The sequence below is a fragment of the Salvia miltiorrhiza genome, chromosome 3 (assembly GCF_028751815.1).
Source record: "Salvia miltiorrhiza cultivar Shanhuang (shh) chromosome 3, IMPLAD_Smil_shh, whole genome shotgun sequence".
NCBI classification, from domain to species: domain Eukaryota; kingdom Viridiplantae; phylum Streptophyta; class Magnoliopsida; order Lamiales; family Lamiaceae; genus Salvia; species Salvia miltiorrhiza.
This window is the reverse complement of record NC_080389.1, coordinates 64605823-64629296: the sequence shown is the minus strand read 5'-3', so window position 1 is coordinate 64629296 and position 23474 is coordinate 64605823. Positions and strand designations below refer to the sequence as shown.

The window sequence follows — 23474 nt, the reverse complement described above, 5'->3', positions numbered from 1 at the left end:
CCTCGTTACATGTCTGAATTGCATGATTCTTGGGCCATTGGTTATCTTTCATGATGGGGAACATGTGGTGAAATTCCCTCGCCGAACCGCTTCCGTGCCAAAATTGAGATTTTGGCTCCCCGACCCACTTAATATAGCTAAAATGGCCTTGGCGAACCACTCGTCCAAAAATCGACCGACACGGATTTCAATTCTGATCATGCTCCCACGTAGCCACCCAAAAAATATTTCCAACGGTCATTGAACGAACCAAATCCGACAAGGATAGGTTGGGAAACGGAGGGGACGTAGCGTCGTCCTCCGACGGACCGTTTTGCCAATATCTCCCTCGTTACATGTCTGAATTACATGATTCCTGGGCCCTTGGTTATCTTTCATGATGGGAAACATGTGGTGAAATTCCCTCGCCGAACCGCTTCCGTGCCAAAATCGAGATTTTGGCTCCCCGACCCACTTAATATAGCTAAAATGGCCTTGGCGAACCACTCGTCCAAAAATCGATCGATACGGATTTCAATTCTGATCATGCTCCCACATAGCCACCCAAAAAATATTCCCAACGGTCATTGAACGGACCAAATCCGACAAGGATAGGTTGGGAAACGGAGGGGACGTAGCGTTGTCCTCCGACGGACCATTTTGCCAATATCTCCCTCGTTACATGTCTGAATTGCATGATTCTTGGGCCCTTGGTTATCTTTCATGATGGGGAACATGTGGTGAAATTCCCTCGCCGAACCGCTTCCGTGCCAAAATCGAGATTTTGGCTCCCCGACCCACTTAATATAGCTAAAATGGCCTTGGCGAACCACTCATCCAAAAATCGATCAATACGGATTTCAATTCTGATCATGCTCCCACGTAGCCACCCAAAAAATATTCCCAACGGTCATTGAACGGACCAAATCCGACAAGGATAGGTTGGGAAACGGAGGGGACGTAGCGTCGTCCTCCGACGGACCGTTTTGCCAATATCTCCCTCGTTACATGTCTGAATTTCATGATTCTTGGGCCCTTGGTTATCTTTCATGATGGGGAACATGTGGTGAAATTCCCTCGCTGAACCGCTTTCGTGCCAAAATTGAGATTTTGGCTCCCCGACCCACTTAATATAGCTAAAATGGCCTTGGCGAACCACTCGTCCAAAAATCGATCGATACGGATTTCAATTCTGATCATGCTCCCACGTAACCACCCAAAAACTATTCCCAACGGTCATTGAACGGACCAAATCCGACAAGGATAGGTTGGGAAACGGAGGGGACGTAGCGTCGTCCTCCGACGGACCGTTTTGCCAATATCTCCCTCGTTACATGTCTGAATTGCATGATTCTTGGGCCCTTGGTTATCTTTCAAGATGGGGAACATGTGGTGAAATTCCCTCGCCGAACCGCTTCCGTGCCAAAATCGAGATTTTGGCTCCCCGACCCACTTAATATAGCTAAAATGGCCTTGGCGAACCACTCGTTCAAAAATCGATCGATACGGATTTCAATTTTGATCATGCTCCCACGTAGCCACCCAAAAAATATTCCCAACGGTCATTGAACGGACCAAATCCGACAAGGATAGGTTGGGAAACGTAGGGGACGTAGCGTCATCCTCCGACGGACCGTTTTGCCAATATCTCCCTCGTTACATGTCTGAATTGCATGATTCTTGGGCCCTTGGTTATCATTCATGATGGGGAACATGTGGTGAAATTCCCTCGCCGAACCGCTTCCGTGCCAAAATCGAGATTTTGGCTCCCCGACCCACTTAATATAGCTAAAATGGCCTTGGCGAACCACTCATCCAAAAATCGATCGACACGGATTTCAATTCTGATCATGCTCCCACGTAGCCACCCAAAAAATATTCTCAACGGTCATTGAACGGACCAAATCCGACAAGGAAAGGTTGGGAAACGGAGGGGACGTAGCGTCGTCCTCCGACGGACCGTTTTGCCAATATCTCCCTCGTTACATGTCTGAATTGCATGATTCTTGGGCCCTTAGTTATCATTCATGATGGGGAACATGTGGTGAAATTCCCTCGCCGAACCGCTTCCGTGCCAAAATCGAGATTTTGGCTCCCCAACCCACTTAATATAGCTAAAATGGCCTTGGCGAACCACTCATCCAAAAATCGATCGACACGGATTTCAATTCTGATCATGCTCCCACGTAGCCACCCAAAAAATATTCTCAACGGTCATTGAACGGACCAAATCCGACAAGGAAAGGTTGGGAAACGGAGGGGACGTAGCGTCGTCCTCCGACGGACCGTTTTGCCAATATCTCCCTCGTTACATGTCTGAATTGCATGATTCTTGGGCCCTTGGTTATCTTTCATGATGGGGAACATGTGGTGAAATTCCCTCCTCGAACCGCTTCCGTGCCAAAATCAAGATTTTGGCTCCCCGACCCACTTAATATAGCTAAAATGGCCTTGGCGAACCACTCGTCCAAAAATCGATCGATACGGATTTCAATTCTGATCATGCTCCCACGTAGCCACCCAAAAAATATTCCCAACAGTCATTGAACGGACCAAATCCGACAAGGATAGGTTGGGAAACGGAGGGGGCGTAGCGTCGTCCTCCGACGGACCGTGTTGCCAATATCTCCCTCGTTACATGTCTGAATTGCATGATTCTTGAGCCCTTGGTTATTTTTCATGATGGGGAACATGTGGTGAAATTCCCTCCTCGAACCGCTTCCGTGCCAAAATCAAGATTTTGGCTCCCCGACCCACTTAATATAGCTAAAATGGCCTTGGCGAACCACTCGTCCAAAAATCGATCGATACGGATTTCAATTCTGATCATGCTCCCACGTAGCCACCCAAAAAATATTCCCAACAGTCATTGAACGGACCAAATCCGACAAGGATAGGTTGGGAAACGGAGGGGGCGTAGCGTCGTCCTCCGACGGACCGTGTTGCCAATATCTCCCTCGTTACATGTCTGAATTGCATGATTCTTGAGCCCTTGGTTATTTTTCATGATGGGGAACATGTGGTGAAATTCCCTTGCCGAACCGCTTCCGTGCCAAAATCGAAATTTTGGCTCCCCTACCCACTTAATATAGCTAAAATGGCATTGGCGAACTACTCGTCCAAAAATCGATCGATACGGATTTCAATTCTGATCATGCTCCCACGTAGCCACCCAAAAAATATTCCCAAAGGTCATTGAACGGACCAAATCCGACAAGGATAGGTTGGGAAACGGAGGGGACGTAGCGTCATCCTCCGACGGACCGTTTTGCCAATATCTCCCTCGTTACATGTCTGAATTGCATGATTCTTGGGCCCTTGGTTATCTTTCATGATGGGGAACATGTGGTGAAATTCCCTCGCCGAACCGCTTCCGTGCCAAAATCGAGATTTTGGCTCCCCGACCCACTTAATATAGCTAAAATGGCTTTGGCGAACCACTCGTCCAAAAATCGATCGATACGAATTTTAATTCTGATCATGCTCCCACGTAGCCACCCAAAAAATATTCCCAACGGTCATTGAACGGACCAAATCCGACAAGGATAGGTTGGGAAACGGAGGGGACGTAGCGTCGTCTTCCGACGGACCGTTTTGCCAATATCTCCCTCGTTACATGTCTGAATTGCATGATTCTTGGGCCCTTGGTTATCTTTCAAGATGGGGAACATGTGGTGAAATTCCCTCGCCGAACCGCTTCCGTGCCAAAATCGAGATTTTGGCTCCCCGACCCACTTAAATGGCCTTGGCGAACCACTCGTCCAAAAATCGATCGATACGGATTTCAATTCTGATAATGCTCCCACGTAGCCATCCAAAAAATATTCCCAACGGTCATTGAACGGACCAAATCCGACAAGGATAGGTTGGGAAACGGAGGGGACGTAGCGTCATCCTCCGACGGACCGTTTTGCCAATATCTCCCTCGTTACATGTCTGAATTGCATGATTCTTGGGCCCTTGGTTATCTTTCATGATGGGGAACATGTGGTGAAATTCCCTCGCCGAACCGCTTCCGTGCCAACTTCCGTGCCAAAATCGAGATTTTGGCTCCCCGACCCACTTAATATAGCTAAAATAGCCTTGGCGAACCACTCGTCCAAAAATCGATCGATACGGATTTCAATTCTGATTATGCGCCCACGTAGCCACCCAAAAAATATTCCCAACGGTCATTGAACGGACCAAATCCGACAAGGATAGGTTGGGAAACAGAGGGGACGTAGCGTCGTCCTCCGACGGACCGTTTTGCCAATATCTCCCTCGTTACATGTCTGAATTGCATGATTCTTGGGCCCTTGGTTATCTTTCATGATGGGGAACATGTGGTGAAATTCCCTCGCCGAACCGCTTCCGTGCCAACTTCCGTGCCAAAATCGAGATTTTGGCTCCCCGACCCACTTAATATAGCTAAAATAGCCTTGGCGAACCACTCGTCCAAAAATCGATCGATACGGATTTCAATTCTGATTATGCGCCCACGTAGCCACCCAAAAAATATTCCCAACGGTCATTGAACGGACCAAATCCGACAAGGATAGGTTGGGAAACAGAGGGGACGTAGCGTCGTCCTCCGACGGACCGTTTTGCCAATATCTCCCTCGTTACATGTCTGAATTGCATGATTCTTGGGCCCTTGGTTATCTTTCATGATGGGGAACATGTGGTGAAATTCCCTCGCCGAAACGCTTCCGTGCCAAAATCGAGATTTTGGCTCCCCGACCCACTTAATATAGCTAAAATGGCATTGGCGAACTACTCGTCCAAAAATCGATCGATACGGATTTCAATTCTGATTATGCTCCCACGTAGCCACCCAAAAAATATTTCCAACGGTCATTGAACGGACCAAATTCGACAAGGATAGGTTGGGAAACGGAGGGGACGTAGCGTCGTTCTCCGACAGACCGTTTTGCCAATATCTACGCGTGATCGAGGTCGTATTCAGCCGATCTACCCGTGATCGGGGACTCCAAACTATGCAATCTCACTTTTGGAAGCCATAAGTACATGTGTATGCGCTCCGGTGGTGCGAAATTTTTTATTTTTGTGTCGAATGTTTTTTTGTTCTGAATCCTCGAGTCGAAAATTGAAACACTTTGTTCAGCACAAAGGATAGGCATTCCAATGCAGTCTAAATTGGCGTTTTACTGCCGCATGAAAAATTGGATAAGGAACGGAATATAGCCCTTGACAGAAAAACGCAAATCTCACTGTTTTGGCCGTATCTCATTCGACCAGCCAGGAATGTAACCACTGTAATAAGGTTTCTAACGCCAAAAGAATCAAGTCAACCGGTCGTATAATGGAGAAGATATAACAAAAATAGTAAACCCTAATCCCTAAACCATATAAACCCTAGAAACCCTAAAAAAATCCTATAAACCCCACAAACCCTAAAAGCCCTAGAAACCTACTATGACTAACGACTCTAGACAATTAAAACTCTACCTCAATATAAAATTATTTTTATAATTCTCAACTTTTAAACATTATAGATCATATAATGTATTGTAGATCGCATAAGACATTTCTCGTGAGATATAAACAATATTCATAGCTAAAGAACCTATGAACATATTGCTGGTTTTAACATGTAGTGTTCATTTGTTACCTACCTCTTCTTACTACAACACTCATTTAGAGCAAGCTATATATAAACACCTCTCTGTTCCTTGCTGTCTTCTTACTACAACACTCATTTAGAGCAAGCTATATATAAACACCTCTCTATTCCTTGTTGTCTTCTTACTACACTCATTTAGAGCAAGCTACTGGCCAATTTTTCAAATTTTTGAGCAATGAGATGATTACTGATTTCATACACCTCAATCAGTGACTGAATTGTTCTGAATATAACATCCTTTTTCTGGTCAATAGACGCATGTTTTGCCTCATCACGTGAATTACTTGTATCCCCAACAGATGAGCACAGTTCTTCAACCCAAACCTCAAGGAATGATGCTTTCTGTACGAAACAAATAAATGAAATTATTATATTTGACACGGATTGATCTATATTCAAAATAAACAAATGATATGAAACATAACCCTAGTTGTACATAAGAAAACGTTACTCGTCTTACTTTCACAAGTAAATCTTGTATAGCTCCTTGGTCACATCTTGATGCAAGAACTAGTAGATGCAGCATTGTTGAAGTCAACTGTAACAAACAAACATATACCAATATAACAATAGTATTATACAAAAAACTTTAAAATATTTATGTGTTCTCTGAAAAGCATACAAGTTACTAATAGCCAACTATGAACAGTCAAAATGAAAAAAAAAACCCATACACACAGACACACATTTCCCTTGCGAAGGTGAGAGAAAAAGCAAAGAATAATACATGAAAATGCTTTCATCTATAGAGCGATTGACTTTCATTATGCGATTTTATTACATTCAAATTCATGACTCAGCAAAAAACAAAGTTCATGAGAATTTGCCGTGCCAACCTGCTTTTCCAGAGCAATCCGGTATTTGAAGTTAGAAGGTTCAGAAATCTGATCTGATTTAAAGTTCTCAACAACATGCTCCACACTTTTAACGACATCATAATATGATTTTCCATAATCTGCAAAATCAATATAACACAAGAAAAAAAAAAAAAAAAAAAAAAAAAAAAAAACCAGTATCATGAATAAAAAAATGAAAGATATAAGGACAAGTGAAAAAGCAAAAAATCAATTGATTTTCAAGTCATTTGATGCATGGTTTAAACAAGAGCCATTTTGATCCCTCTTTTTTATGGTAAGATTCAGGATAACCCACACAACTTTTGTTTGTTTTAGGTCCTAATTACAGGAATAACAATGCATCAAGCAAACAAATACAATACAAGAAAGGGTAATGGAGTTGGAAAGAAGGAGAAATCATTAAAGGAGTCATTCTAGTTATTATATAACTACTAATACTTCACCATTTATATTTTCTGGTACAGCCAAGGCGGCAGCAGCTTGTATCCTTATCTTAAAATTTGAAGAATCCCGAAGTAGCAACAAAAGGATACTAAATATAGATGAGGTCCTGCAAAATATGCGAGTAAAGACTTAGAATATGTAAACTTTACATTACAATGAATGAGTACATCCAAAATAATAACTCAAATAGATGACTTCTAAGTCACGATAATCCACAGATGCTTGGTTCATGACTACAAACTCCTAAGCCCCTAATCAACCAAAATCCCAGAAAATCACAAGAACTATGCTGGAAGTGAATATAAAAATGAACTAGGTCAGGGACATTTTGCTTCACATTAGATAGATCAAAATAAAAACACGATAACCCAAGACCATCTGGTGGTTCACTATAAGACGCTGAAACCAATCTGCCAAAAATTCTTTTTTCACATGCGCACTCTTGGCGACCTAATCGACCATTCAATCTCCACATTGGTATGTTATCTTCACTTCGGCTAAGCCTTAACAGTTATATTTTTAGGTTTTACTTACAAATCTTCTCACCTATGAGAATATCCATTATTGTTACTTATTAACAATCTTCTTCCATTTTTATCTCAAAAAAAAAAAAAAAACAATCTTCTTCCATTTTGACAGATATAGGACTTTATCCCCTCAAGTGAATGCCCTACGATCACATGATAAGTGACAAGCGAGGTGATGGCAAAACAGGCACCACTAGCAACTATTATTTCACATTAGTTATGTGGACTAGAAAAAGTATATAAAAAATAATAAAAATAATAATAGGAAAATAGCATAAAGAATATTTTATAGTACTTTCATTTATAACTAACAAGAGTGAAAGTATACACAAATTAGATGGCAGTGATAATTATTTCTAAACTAAGCAAGGTGGCAAACAAATGACTTTCCAGTCAGCATTCACTTCCAAGTAGGTCTAAAGCAACAATAAAACCACACTACAAATCTTCATGTCTACAACTCTGAGATTCAATATCTAGCATTTAACAACTAGGGAAAAGCAAGCAAACTTCAGTAGAAGCCCTAACTTTAGTGATTTCTCCACCAATTAATTTTAACCCCCCTAATAAATGAAGTAGAATTATGGCAATGTGATGCCTATGCGATAAATGGAAAATTTGAGCTCTTCTTCATCTTCTAGCACTTCCAACATTCATGCACAACATGTAAATGGAGTCCTCCCATTCTTTCCAATAAAACTATAATAACAGATCACTCACCAATCCATGTCTTGCAGCTTCAAAGACTTGTTCAAAAATAAATTGCTCAACGCATGACATACATTCCATTGAACCTGTTAGCAATGCTCGGTTTCAAGAATACCGAATAAAAAATATGCTTATGATAAAAAAGACACAATACTAATCACAAATTTAACTAAACCTTAATGTTTCCAGTCGTGACACAAGAAAGAAATGCTTTCACCATCTGATCAAGCCAAACAGAACTCCCCGAAGAACTTTGAACTGATTGTGACCTTTCTTTCATATGATCCTTGAATCCTTGTACGCCGTGGGATTCAATTTTAGAATGCATAAAATCCAGTGGATCACCATTAACAGGTAATTGTTTTGTAAATGTGATAGATCTTGCAAGATTTCCTAGACCCCTAACGGCATTTGCTTTTACCTGTACCACATATAAACTAAAATAGGATTACAAATTAGGGCAAGAGATGCACCATGAACAGGTGACTGCCCCAATTTATGCTTTGAGGTATTAAAACAACATCAAGATTGCCACTAATGAGCATATTATAACAGCAAAAACAGTAATTATACAAAAATAAAGGATGAAGTTCAGATGGAACACAAAACAAATTGCTATGATAACTGATAAGCTTATACAAAAAACAGATCCTAACAATTATTGTGATCTTTAATGTGCAGAGACAATAATTTAGAGGTTTCAGAGGCATTAGAAGAGGAAACATTTATGCAATAAAGTATAGCAGATCAAACTAGTGGGGGCAGAGAGGGACATCCTCTGAGACCTGGCATGTAATATTGCACTGAAAAATCTAGAAATGCGATATTACAAACAGTTTATGGAATAAAACCAAAGACATAAAGGAAAAACTACATGACCAAAGAAATGAGCAAGAATGCACTTTATATTCTATTTTTATTATAAGAGAAAAGGTTTATGAAATAAATCCATGAGGCGTCATATGACCAGGCAGATAACACATTGAAACTATTTTTAGGTTGCTTGTGAATCAGACAGGATCATCTTAAATTTGACAGGGAACGATGTTTTCTGCAAGCAAAAGGTAAAAGATCTCAATTCTTTTGTATCTTAACTAACCTTACAAGTGCGGCAATTACATTTCTCCGTAAAATAGATACACATGTAGAGAAGGTACTGGCTGGTTGAATACCTGTATCTTAATTAACCTTACAAGTGTGGAAGTTTTCTCAGTAAAAATAGGTTGCTTCATGCAACAGTTGGCAACACAAGTTTTCACATGGCAGAGAAGGTACTGGCTGGTTGCCTGATTTCTATTTCCATGGGTACTCAATGGAAGATCACTAATTCTTTTTTTATTTTTATTTTCACTATAGAGGCAGACTTTTGGCTGAACATTCTCAATCAGTTAAATTTCCTCTCTGGTCTGTGCACGTTTAATATTATGCCCCTGAGAATAAGAATGATGATATTTATATAGACAGAGAATATCCTTAGTTTTGGTAAGTACATCATAAACTCACACTGTATGGGACATGCAAAAGTAAGAGCACGTAGAGCCATCATGAACTCACACTGATTGGGACATGCAAAAGCAAGAGCACATAGAGCACACAAGTTGGGACATGCCAAAGCTCTGTGACCAATTAGAATCAGTTCCATCAGATGCATCACAAGGCTTGCTAAGCAAATAGAGAAAAGAGACTTTTAATTGTCCCAACTTAGTTGAGGCCTCATTCAAACATAAAAGTGCACTTGGCTTTCTACCTTGTCATTGTCCCTTGCCAGACGCAACGCACTGTCTACTAGCAGTGATGTGAATTCATAACATTTTCTAGATCCTGCACAGGTAAGACAATAGATTGGAGAAAAAGAAAATCAACAATTGCAGTGAAATAAATATAGAAATTCCAACAATGGCCCACCAATTGAACCTCTTCTAGCATGAAGTGCATCCAAGCAATGACTAAGAGAATCACATATGTTTGCTAATGCCCATGAAGCTGTAATACGCACCTGAAAGTTGCCATTAAATGCATTAATTTAATAATACAGTTGCCACAAAATGTATGAATATAACAAAAATTTTAATTTTTTTTAAACTCCACCAATTTGTGGCATTTGCCGCACAATGTATGGGAAATTAAAATATTCAAATTAATATCCAGCTCAGCTGTACTCCATACTCATTTCCTATTCTTCTTCTTCTTCTTCACCACACTCATTTTCAGAGAGAGAGAGAGAGAGAGAAAAAAAAAAAAAAAAAAAAAAAACTTAATCTCTCTCTGTCTCCTTCTTTCACTGCCACATTCGCACGAAATATGAAGAACCCGGTGTGTATTCCGCACCCGGATCCATGCCGTACCCAACGGACACAGGTACTCTCCCATTTTTGGAGAGTCCGACAGGAACTACAACATCAATTTCAAAAGTCAAGAGAAGTGGGGTTTCAAAAGTTCCTTAAAGTATTTCATAAGTTATTTGGCTATTGATACGATGCTATACATTTCTTCTTAAAATAATGATGTGCTAAATGAAACTAAAGATATGGTGAATTGAAGCTTGGAGAACCTTTGTCAGTCCTTAGTTCAGTGTTACCCCGAAAAAGTACAAAGCCGTTACTGGACAAGCCAAATTTTCCTACAATTATTCAAGGGAAAGAACTAAAGAAGTACAGTAAAGGTTCTCTGCAAATAGTGTATAGTATGTGAAAAGAAGTATTGGAGATTCTACATGTTACACCTCTCAAGTTTATGTCATAAGGGGAAAGGTGCAAGCATAGCTGCGCCCAACTCTTAGGTTTTTACTAATTTAGTTCATTAGTTATTATTCTTTTAAGCAAGTTAGTTATTTTAGTTATGGGCTATGGATTCCTTTGCGGCTTCATATATATCATTAGATTAGGAGTAATTATCTTAGTAGCACAATATGAGAAGGACTCATCTAGGATTTATCTTTAAGGAGAAGTCGCAGTTGGCACTTGGACATAGGAGAATTCCTCTTCTGATTGTTTGCAGAACTCACATATTGTTTATTCAGTTATAATTCCTATTTGGGTTCTAGTTCTTAAATTGGATTCTCCTTTTAACAATTTGGTTCAACCTGCTAGATCAGTTAACGCCACAACTAGAATCGCAGAAGGAATGGAGTCGAATAACCGGTTTGAGGCATCTGAGAAGGGGAAAGAAGAAGTGCCGGCTGAATCGGAACAGTTGCGCCCAAGATTGGAGAAAATCGACTTGATTGCTTAATTGTGTGGCGACATAGACAAGCTAAAATGTATGATGCAACTGTTTTTGTCTGAGAAGGGCTTGTCTATAGGAGACGACAGGCACATACAGAGGGCCATTTGGTCGTTAAGAAGGGCACAAACGCCCGTCTGGGAACCACGCCTGGAGCCAACACTTGGCAGCCACCAACGGGAACGAAACATCCTGCAAGTGCAAAAACTAACTACCAAAAACTATTAAAGGAAATAAAAATGTCATGGTTTTAACTTATCTTTTGAGTTGGGGATTGGACCTCAGTCGTTCACCATAAAAAGGAGATTAAAAACACTTAGCTACAAGGTTTTTGGTGAATTGTCAATGTTTTCTAAGTATATGAGATGGTGAATAGAAATTTCATATATCATGCTTTGTTGAAGAGTCTAAGCATCTTGCCATGTTCTCTGCACATTGCCCTTAACCCTCAGAAAAAATAGCACCTTTATTCTCTCCGTGATAACTAACCATGATTCAGGACTACTTATGTGTGTCTGTGTGTGTGCACGTCTAAGAGAGAGAGAGAGAGAGAGAAAGAGAGCAGATAAGATAAGACAAAATAAAACAAAACAAATCAAAAACAAAACAAACCAAGAAAAGGAACTAGGACCAGAGAGAATAGAGCTTACAGAAACCAGTGAATCACAAGTGTTGCGCTCAGCAGCCTGGATAAACTTTTCCAGGACCTCTGCGCTGCAAAAAGAATGAAAGTTGAGTATTTCTCAGGTTACCAGTACATGAAACTGTGAGACTTACCAGATTTTGTTTACCTATGATATATTTGTGGGAAACATCCAATGACACCAATGGCTCGGCAAGCAGCTGACCTAACTAAAGGAACCCCATCATTTAGAGCAGCATTAATCTGCAAAAAAGAATACATGAAACATACATTAAAAATAAGTTTAATCAGCACCAACCCTCCCTTTCAAGGCTTAATGGAACAAATTTTCATAGATATTCCGAAGAGAAAATAGGAGCTCTCAAGTGCAGGCCGAGTGGGTAGCTGTAACTGATCACTTACAAAATACCAGAGCTACAAGTTTACAACAGACTTACTGAAGATTCAATTATGTATTCCTGTTTATCCTCGGGAAGGGAAAAGAAAACGGGAGAAGTCATTCCAGCAAAACAGGTCACTGATGCAGCTCTTACCTAAAAAATAAAAAGGAGAATGAGATCCACATGCACAACTTATAGAGTTTGCGATACATATCAATGATACATCCTGTTATGCATAACAGGTCTTTATATCATCAATTATTTAATTTTTAATGAAAAACATTCCCCATAGATAAAGACTTGAAGAAAATGAATCTTTTTTCAACTAACCATCGCAGAAGAATGATTAATAATAAAAGGCATATGCTTGATTGTTGCTTCCAACCATCTCTCACTTGCCAAGATACATGTTTTAGAACCATCAATAGTTGAAACATGGGTCTCTAAACTGTATGATGGAGCTGATGAGATTGCCTTTGTTTTCTCATAGTCAGACGTAAATGGACTGTCAAGAGATTTATCAGTTGAAAGATCTTCAGTTCCTTTAAAGCCAGAAATAGCCCGAAGACATTCATCCAAAACCTGTACAAAGGTTCAGGTCGTGAGAACAAAGTCATGAGTCAAAGAAACGCAAGAGACAAAATAGCATCAACGTCAAAAGGATCCACCTTGACAGCAGCAGTCATGACTCTCTCCTTCAACAGTGCAGCAGTCTGCTCAACATTACCTCTCCATAGTCTTGAAGACTCATCAGAGAATGAGCTCAATACTCCATAAATGATGGAGGAAATATGTTCCCAGCATAAGGTAATTACATTTGGATAATTATGAGACAAAGATTTAAGAGCCTGCAGCAAACAAATTAAACATTATAATTGTCTGACAGATCTGAACCAAAGAAACAATTGATACTTAATGCTAAAATTATTCAGCTCCCTATCGTGGGATCGAATAAAGTTCCTGTATTATATGTGCATTTGAAATTGAGGAATACAAGCCTAAGACGTGGTCAGTAGTTCAAGATTTAGTTCAAACCACGAGTGACGAAAGATGAATGGAATCTATTCCCTAAACTAATGAAAAAACTTGGCGTCAAGATTTGTATTTCAGGAACTAAGCTATTAAATAGTTTCTTTAATAAATTTAGAAAACACAGACTTCATAGAAAGTAAAAAAGAGATGTTAGACAAAGAAAAATAATAGTAAAAACCATTCATGTCCACAGTCCTCCACAATGTTTAGTTTAATAACTAAATTTCATGTCCACAAGTTGTCACCAGTATGCAATAGTGGAATTTTTGGAAAACTAAGAGTAGGGCATGATAGAACATAATTGTACATGTTATTGGCACCTCAGAAAAAGAGAATAAGATGTTCATTTATTCAGCAGAGAAAAATGTCACCTGAAGTGCCTCTAAGCTTATTGATAGGTTTGATAATCGTTCAGAATATCGAAACAGGGTATACAGTACTCCAGACTTCTGACCTTCAAGATGACAACCTGGTCAATAATATTATCGTGCAAATAAAACAATTAACCTGAAAGTAACATGAGGATTTGAAATGGGAGGTTGCACCCTTTTTCACCCCAAAACACCCCTAGCTTTCCAATTCTGAAATCCTAACTTCAACTTCGATATTTCAAGCCCTAGATTCGTATGGGGCTCTTGATAACATGGAAAATCGAAGGTTAAAACATGATGTTTGGGAAACTTTTCTTTGTATTCACATACTGGTCAAAACACCTACATATATGCAAGTTCTAACACAACTAGGAAAGCACTAACTTGCACTACAATGTGTACCATACATACAAATCTAATTCTAATAGTTTCACAAACACAAAAAGGTATGGTTGTAATATGGTTACATGCAACAAACCTGTTGAAACTTCTCCCAGCAGCATATTGTTGACACACGATGAGGCAGACACAGAAAGAGCTCTGGTTAAGCAAATAATTGCTGCAGCCTGCAAAATAGAACCAAAGCTATCATGTAGATTTCATTTCAAGGAAATAGTGAGTATAGTACAGGAAACTGCCATCAGTTGCAGAAATTCTCCAGCATAAATTAAATTATAGAAACTTAGATAAATTGACTGAGTTTGCACACGAGACAAATAAACAAAAGAAGCTAGAGAATGGAGACATATCATTGATGAATATGGATGAAAACTTGATAGTTACCAGCAAGCTATTCCGATCATTATGATATGGAAACCCCTCTTCAATTGTTGATTGGAGTGAAGAGATAACCCTACAGAGCAGCTCAGGTGGCATTCTTGAATATCTAAAGATTGAACATTGAAGAACTGTTAGACCCATATCCGTTTGAACAGAAAAAGCATTTATGAATCAGCATTAGATGCTAATGCCAGTAATTCTGATAAAAGGTTCTACTTTTGTCAACTCTCCATCTAGCAACGTAGGATCCCCATGTCTTCTATCCAGAAAACCAAGAACACAAAAAAAGTAAGAAGTTCTCTTTCAAAATTGTGGTTTATCTATTACATACTCCCTCCGTCCCGCCCAAGATGCTACATATTCCTTTTCGGACCGTCTCAACGAAGATGCTACATTTCTATATTTGGCAAAAATAAGGAATTTTAAACACTTAATTAACACTAATTAAATATTTCTTTATTACCTTATCTCTCCTACTTTATCACTTTATTACCTTCTCTTTCTTACTTTATCACTTTATTACTTTCTCTCTCCTACTTTATCACTTTATTATTACATACTTCAAACATTAATCTACAACTCCTTAAATCCCGTACCGAAAAGCAAATGTAGCGTCTTGGCTGGGACGGAGGGAGTATATAAAAGCCAATGTTGGCAAAATTTAAAACAATGCCATTATCCCTCCAAAAGGTACTCACAATTGTCAAATAGGTTTTTCATTAGCATTGTCCAATAAAATTTCAATTGTTTATTACTCAATAATGTTCTTACTATTTTTATTGTATTGATAATTAATAAGTTAATATTTAAATATAGAGTAAACATGATCAGATATTTACTAATTCAATATTTTATTATATACTCCCTCCATCCATGAAAGACCTTCCTAGGAGGGAGTGACATGGATTTTAAGAAAACGTTGTTGAGTGTATTGAGAGAGTGGAGAAAAAGTTATTGAATGTATTGGGAGTGGAGAAAAGGTGTTGTAATTAGTATCGGGAGTGTGGTGAAAAGGTGAAACGTAAGGGTAAATAGAGTATTATAAGTGGTAAGATATAGTCCAAAAATAGGTAAGAAGTTTTTCTGTCGACGTCCAAAAAATGAAAAGTTGGAAGATCTTTCGTGGACGGAGGGAGTAATATATATAGTTTTCTATATAGTTGTATCTAATAACAATTTTATAGTGATGAAAAATAAATATTAGTGTTTTGTTGGTCATTTTGTGTAATATTATACTATGATTAAATAATTTAATACCAGTTAGAAATTTATTGATATTTTCTACTCCCCCCGTCCATGAAAAATTTGCTACAATTTCCTTTTTGGTCCATCCACAAAAAAATTGTCACTTCCATTTTATAATAGTAGGATCCATACAACTCCACTCACATTTAAAGTGGGAGCCTTACTTTACTAACAACTTCACTCTCATTTTATAAAAACCCATGCCGTCCACAATGTGGCAAATTTTTTTTGTGGATGAAGGGAGTAATTTCTTTTCCAATTTTTTTAAATAAATATTATTCATTTTAAATATATTAAAGGTATAATATTTTTATATATTTGTATTCTATAATAAATGTAATGTTTAACTATAATACATGTCTAATTATACATTGTATTTATGATTATCATTTTATTTTATAAGATGTTACAGTGTTACAATATTGCTAGGCTCTCGATAGGTCTGGCCCATTTTTGTAATTTTTAACTATAATAAATGTCTAGTTATAAGGTACTTACCCCCGTAAATCCACCAGGTTAGCAAGACTAACCTGTCACCCGATCGGTCTAGCCCATTTTTTATTCCAAGTTATAACAATTTAGCCCTAGCTGTCTGACTTTTCAATTTGTTCTGGTCAATCTACAGATTTCGAGCTACATTGACATCCCATTACATTTATGTATGTTGATTAATCAAAATATTGTCTTATAAATTGATAAATGTACATACCGCACGGGTACAATGCTAGTTAAGGATAAAAGCTAAAAACTAGTCACAACTAATTAGGCCTTCTGACTGAGTAACAGTACACAGCACTCACAATTACTGAATGCCCAACAAGGCTTGAAGAAAGAACAAGTTGTGATAGAACACATAAAAATAAGAGCTTAAAGCCTTCACTAAATTGTGGAGGCCTCCTAGGAATAGGTAAACTCATTGTTTCTTGACAGAATCAACCTAATATGGTTGATTTGGACTCACATGAAAGTGACAAAACAACAAAAGCAGATGGAAATAATAAAAATAATTTTCAGTTCTGTAGATTAAACTTACGGTGTAGATGCTATCAAAAGCATTAGGATTTTAAACGACAATGCCAGCAATCTACCACTGGTTTCATGGTTGATTAAAGACAAAGTACCTGCTCAATAAAGACAGTATTTCATCAATTGCACTGTGGCTCTAACTCTAAGAGCGCCATACTTCAAGAAAGGCTTAGTAGAAGAAAAGATTTACTCAAGAATTTGACAATTCTTCGCAGGTTGGTCAATTTGTGAATTTGATCAGAACCAAATGATTAATCATGCCTTAATATGTAACTAAACCTTAAATCAACAATGATTTACTAAATTTGACTAAACTTAACTTTTTCGTAGCAAAAATCCCTTATGTGCCATCATGACCACATAACTAAATTCTATTATTAGAATTGGCCAAAATTGCAACTAATTGCTAAAAGCCGACCCAAATTAACAAATATAAAAGAACCAATGTCTTTAAGGGAGTTACAAGGGTAAACATCAGATTCGTCCGACTTATGAGCTTAATCACAAAAGTGTCCCGCCGTAAGGATAATTGCAAAAAAGTACCCAACATTTCAAATAAATCACATTTCTGCACCAAAAATGATTTTTGGCCCCCGAAAAATGATGTGTCTCACCAAGGCACACATGTTACATATCCACGTGGAAATTATATAAAAATCATTGCAGCCTCACCCGATCCATCGCGTATAATACACTTTGGCCTCACCCAATCCATTGCATATAATACACTCTTACTGCCATGTGACCACCGGATTCATCTCCGCAAGGCCGGAAAACACCTACCCACTTCATGCTACTCACGTTCCCAACTTATTGGGCCTGCACGACGCTTGGCGACCCCAACTACAACAAGGGTGTGATTATCGGTGTGACTGACACCGGCTTTACCCCGGCCACCCATCGTTCAGCAAAAACTGCATGCCACCTCCGCCTTCTTCATCAAGAAGGGCTCGGAATCCCACTTCCAGTACCGCCGCAGGGAGCTTTGTTGCAGGTCACGGCGTGCTGGGAAACACCAACCACACCGCAGTAGGAATAGCACCTCCCGCTCATTTGGTGGTTTACAAAACTTGCTCCTTGAATGTATGTGGAGAGAGTGGTGTACTGTGACGGTGGATGCAGCGGTGGACAACGATGTTAATGTGATCTCTGCTTTACACTCAGATATATCATGTTTGCACCCCGGCGAGACACATCTATCCTCCGGGCACGGAAATCAGTTTTTTGGACACAAACGTAATATTTTGCAATTATCCTTCCGTTGGGACAAAAATAATTGCCCAGATTATAATTAAAATGTAAACAATCAAACGAACTTTTAGATCCCAATACCTGAATGAAGTTGCATCAAGATATGCCCAAGAGAACTAGAAAGTGTGGTAAATGACCCATGTTTTGAGTGCTCTTTAAGCTCTGCTACCTGTAAGGAAATAGAAGCAGGGCCATCCAACATTGCCATAATAGTAGAAGCAGCTGCAATCCGGACCTAAGCAAAAGTCTACAGTGTCTTAGTAGTTAGTACATAAATTCAAATAAGGAAAGAGGAACATAATTTACATTATAAGACCAGAGTGTTTGGATAAATAAAAGACAGATAGATGGTTGCAGAGATATTTAGAAAGATACACAAATATAAAAAGAGCATAGAATTGGTTCATTTGATAGAAACTGCAGCCGATATAATGAAACCTTCAACGAAGGGTCGGAAAGAAAGCAACTCATCAGAGTAGTGTCATATTTCCTACATAAAAAGAAAAAGTAAATAAATGGTACGAACAAAAAAGAAATAGGACATGAATCTTTAGTACATACAACCACATCATAAACACGAAATGAGGGTAAACATGCTTAACCTGTGTTGCAGCACATCATTGGATGGCAAAAGCATTGTCCATTGGGCTGTAAACAATTTGGGATCAGCTCGACAGAGATCCTTCGAGCAAAATCCAAGGGTTAGATGAAAGAGCCATCGAGGAAATAAAACATTCTAGTTTTATTTGACTAGAAAATATAACTTGGAACTACTATAAATTAAGTAATACTATTACTATCGTAACATATTTTCATATCTAAAGATCTCAATCAAAGTTCTCTACTTGGTTCCTCAATTTCCCTATCCGAGTTCTTAGCCGTGATGGTATTTAGAGTGCTTTATCTTAGTTTGCATCAAGTGGCATTCAGAGCCAATCAGTCATTTAAAATAATGGCTAAAGAAGACTACAATGTAGTAGCCGCATCTAAAGGTGTCACTAGGAATGAATTTCAAAATCTACATCAAATAAACCAATTGTGCTTAAGATTAGTAGCAGATGGTTTAATTTGTACTCATCCTCTAGGTGGAAGACAAAGAGATGAGCAAGTACACAATCCTCGAAAGTTTCAAGAAATCATGCTCCCAATGAGCATATTCAAGAAACTTGTGCAGATTAATTTCCAAAGAAGATCATAGGGTTTTGATTCCTTTGCCTCAAGCAATGTTTGATCACTTGATGATATTGGATTGAAAGTCGAGCGATTCACTTGAGAACTAGAAGGCAATGGGGATGAAATAATTTATGAGAACTAGAACTTTCTAATTTGATAGTACGACTTACCATGTTGACTCTAATGTAGAAGGAAATTGATGTTGCTTAACAATGGTAGAAAAAGAATGCTCTACGTGAAGGCCATAAAATTTATCATGGAACATGGGCAACTAGAAACACATAGGTTAAGAGAATTAAGACAAAATGAACCAACCTGAATACAAATAATTGCTGCTAATCTCGCCTCAGTTAAATATGCTTTGCTGTTATCCATTACTGATCCATCATTATCACTGCAATCTGAATCCGATTAAATAAATTCATGTTTAGAAGAAACCAGGCACTCCTCATCTTTACTTGTTGATTGCCTGCAACCTTTTTTCGCAAGTGTGGAGGCCTATAAGGGCTGCTTTTTGATTGATTTGATACTTCAAAAGGCATGTTTTGGCTTGTCGAACCTACTCCCTTCATGTGATTAGTTGGTTGATTCATAACCAATGGCTTGTTTACAAGGCCATAGCGGAAGAAGATTCTCAAAGATGCCACAAAGCCAGCCACCTAAAATATTTAATGCAAGGATGAATTCAGAGCAAAGAATAATTTAAAATGTGCAACCAATTTTAAGAGGTAGCCTCTTACATGTTCTGTTAGATATCCTCTAGGCTCTGCAAGAACTAAGTGCAGACAATGGAGAAGCTCAACATAAAACCTGATCAATATGTTAACACCATTTGATTTCTCATGAAGAAATTCTCAAACAAAAGTGACTAAAAAGGAAGAGAAAGTTACGTGGCAACGGTATTATCCTCCAACAAAAGACCTTTAGAAGCCATGATGTCCATAACTTTTCTCAGGGCCTACAAAATAAATAAATAATTAAATAGATCCAGTATTGCTATTTTTAGCCAGTGTTTTCAAGTGTATCACCATGGACACTTACCACAACCGTTGACTTCCAGATTTCAACAGGCAAAGAAGCACCTACTCTGGAGTATACTTCACCAATCATGGCAAATGCAATTGTTAGAACTTCACGCACACCTCTAGATATTGAACAATTGTCACTTAAATAAGTAGAATGCTTTAAGTCCCCATGAAAATACTCAACCACTTCAAGAACAAAATTCAGCAGTTGCCCATTTTCAGAGAGTGAAGCAGCTGTCAGACATAAACTGAAAAGTAACCTGAAATTGAATAATTACCTGGTGCATTAGCTACAGGTGATATATCTACTAATTTATTTGCAAAAATTGCATCCAATGCAAACCCAACCCAGAAAATGGTGTAAAACCAAAGGAAGAAAGTAGGGTGAAGTTTTAGAGTTTGGGAGAGAGTTAATGTAATAAGCTTAAGGAGCTTTAAACTAATGCTAAGAAAAAGCACTAGCAGCAAGCATACCTTGATATGAAACATGTTACCAACAAAACAAGCATCCCTTAGTACGATTATTCTGATTACACAATCTAAGCATGTGAAAGAAACTTTTATGGGAATACGTGATAGGGATGAAGGAATACACCAGCATGGGCCATTGGATTGTCTATTCATGTCAAAAGATGAATCAAGAAAAGGAATTGGCAATGGAAGAGAAAACAATGGGAAGGCATGACTATGGGAAGTGATTGAAGGAGAGCAGATTAGTAGCAGCCTAAATTGAGCCCGGACGCATACCTAATTAGAAAATTATACCTAGCTATGAAGATGGTATGCAGGAAATAAATTTGTAATCAGCTTAGCTGAGCGACAAGATCATTGGTCTTGTTGGGAGAAAACATTCTCACTTTTTATGTTCTGCATTTTATCCTTGTTTTAGGAGTAACTCTTCCTCTCGTGTGCTCTGGAACTACAAAAGTATGGAAAGAAGAAGGGGAGGGAAGATGTAGAGAGAGGAAGTTAAATTACCACACCTTAGACTTTCTAAGCATTGCTTGGTGGGTTTAATTACAGAAACATTTCTAATAATTGCCCTCTCTGTTTCAACACTGCCAAGGAAAATCTGCACTATCCACTTGAAAGAGTCAAGCACAATGCCCCACGTTGTTGAGTTCATTTCCAGAAAAGAGGAATGACTGATTCCATGGATCTGCAACAAATAAGAAACATTCAGCTGTACATGTCATAAACTTGTTTTTGAGAAACATGATTGCTGATTAATTTTTGTAATACAAGCTCATATTGTTTCTAACTTAAAAATTATTTATGCGGGTTCATATGATTATCGTCAACCCTTTTACAACAATGAGAAACATTTGAACAAACTAACTCTACAACTGGTAGCATTGGTGTTAGAACTAAAAACGGAAAAAGGACTCTAGTTGTTTTACATATCAATCCAAAGCCAAATATAGATTGGTCTTTTGTTTGGCTACTCTGAGTATCCTATTATTGTACTAAGAAAAATAAATGAATCAGAAAAGAATTAGCTTAAAAAATATGAACTTCTGTCAGTTTTGCAATCACAAAATGAATGTTAACTCGTAGCTATAAAGCACTAACTTTCAAGATTTATCAATTACAAACCATAAACCATAAACCCTCAACCCTAACTTTCAACCCTAAACCCCCCTGAATATTTCATGGGCCTATATATGCAAGGCGGCCAAGAATAGCTTTGGTAATTAATTATAGTTGTTTAGGTGACTTATCCACAACTGAATTAACATATTGACATACACAAGGCTTACATTTGTTTCTCATTAAGATACTTATCCTTGAATATTCCAATATAAAAGCTACCCAAGAAGATCAATCATGTTGTTTGGCTGATAAAAAGATCTGAGAGATGCTAATGTGTTCACACTCTTATCTTAAGCTGAATTGTACTGATTTAAATTAACAAACATGTATAAAATGAGTTTAAATCCTTAATTTGGTAACAAAGGGAACTCGAAACGAGAGGCTGAGACGCAATCAGTTGAAAGAACTACAAGTAGTTCACTCTACTCCTCACAAAAACACCAAAACTGAAGCATGAAATGGAAATCCAATCAGCTTTAAAAAAATAGCAAAACAGGACAACTACAAAGATGTACCAATCCAGATAATTTAACGAATGTCTGAGTAACGTCTTAAATTCCTTGTTGATAATAAGAGAGGTCGCGAGCCAACTCCAGTAATAGCATCAAGTCGGATGTAAGCTGTGAGTGCAAGTATCAAATTATCAATCAGCAGAAAAAATGTTAGATCGGATCAGATTTTGTAGGGTAGGAAGTTGAAGGGTACCTCGTGCCGAGGCAACTGCGGCGCAGCAGCGACGAGAGATTCGGATTGGGATAAAATTAGATTGTCAAAGAGGCGGATGACGGTGGCGCGAGGAGGCGACGCCGAGTTTTCGTCCCTCAAGGTCAGGAACGCCGTTCTCCATGACCTCACCGCCGACGACGACATCGAAAGTCGATTTCCGTTATTTAACATTGCCTTACATTTTCATTTCGTGAGAACTAAATAATTGAATTTTCTAAAATGCCAAATTAATTACAAATAAAACATTTGCCGCCCCCTCAGCATTCAATTTGAAGCCCACTACATAATACGGCCCATGGGCCCAGTCAAAATATTCAAAGCCCATTTGATGAATTCGAAATGGGTAATTTTAAATATAGCCACTAAAACTCTCATTATAGCCCCCTCATTAAAAAATATATATATTTGTACGTATTTACCCCTATAATGCCATTTTTAAAATTTCAATTACTACTATTTTCAAAAACATTTAGGCAACCCCCATTTAATTTCCTAAAAAAATATATAGCCCCCTCCCCCCAAAACAAAAACTGTGAAGAGAAAAGAACCGGAATAATAGCAACTTTAATTTAGAATGCAGTAATCATAGTTCAGGAAAGTGGGGGCGGCCCCACTAGGTAGGAGAAGAAAGAAGGATAACATGTGGCCTTCAATTTTTTACCCTTGATTTTTTTAATCTGTTTTCTTCCATGGAGGTTTTGGGCACTCCTATTTTTTTTTTCCTTTTTATTTAATCTTAAATGAGCCATAATCAACTTGATGCAATGATTTCAAATTAATTCGCCGTGAACATTATAATTAGTTTATCTTTAAATTGTGTGTTAGTCCAATGACGTTCTCTACATTCATTCAAAAAAGTAAATAAC

The 23474-nt window shown here is 38.3% G+C and overlaps 1 protein-coding gene across 12 annotated transcripts; it reads right to left on the bottom strand.

Moving 5' to 3' along the window:
* Positions 1-5516: 5516 nt before the first annotated feature.
* LOC131015602 (uncharacterized) lies at positions 5517-22815 on the bottom strand. Of its 12 annotated transcripts, none has more exons than XM_057944035.1 (28): positions 22588-22815; positions 22398-22502; positions 21273-21448; positions 20306-20549; positions 20155-20222; positions 20005-20074; positions 19741-19923; positions 19580-19665; positions 18694-18773; positions 18530-18581; positions 18173-18326; positions 16848-16935; positions 14573-14675; positions 14268-14355; positions 13790-13887; positions 13055-13234; positions 12717-12968; positions 12444-12539; positions 12155-12249; positions 12014-12077; positions 10047-10137; positions 9889-9962; positions 8317-8562; positions 8154-8227; positions 6906-7012; positions 6442-6560; positions 6066-6143; positions 5517-5947 (listed from the first exon to the last, which is right to left on the bottom strand). In XM_057944035.1, exons 8-28 carry the CDS (start codon positions 19637-19639, stop codon positions 5741-5743), a joined length of 2406 nt encoding a protein of 801 aa, XP_057800018.1. In that variant the 5' UTR covers positions 19640-19665; positions 19741-19923; positions 20005-20074; positions 20155-20222; positions 20306-20549; positions 21273-21448; positions 22398-22502; positions 22588-22815; the 3' UTR covers positions 5517-5740. The 12 variants fall into 12 exon arrangements, with proteins under 12 accessions (XP_057800018.1, XP_057800019.1, XP_057800021.1 ...); XM_057944036.1 differs by having other exon boundaries at positions 19580-19658; XM_057944038.1 differs by having other exon boundaries at positions 19580-19923; positions 21268-21448.
* Between the last annotated feature and the right edge of the window lie 659 nt (positions 22816-23474).

Bases quoted from the DNA above. Each gene is read 5' to 3' on its own strand.
- LOC131015602 (XM_057944038.1), bottom strand. From the start codon at position 19,639: ATGGATAACAGCAAAGCATATTTAACTGAGGCGAGATTAGCAGCAATT. The intron at 18,774-19,579 runs GTTGGTTCATTT...TTTTGCTCGAAG, and splicing joins CAGCAATTATTTGTATTCAG to GATCTCTGTCGAGCTGATCC. The intron at 18,327-18,529 runs GTTTCATTATAT...ACTTTTGCTTAG, and splicing joins TTTCCGACCCTTCGTTGAAG to GTCCGGATTGCAGCTGCTTC.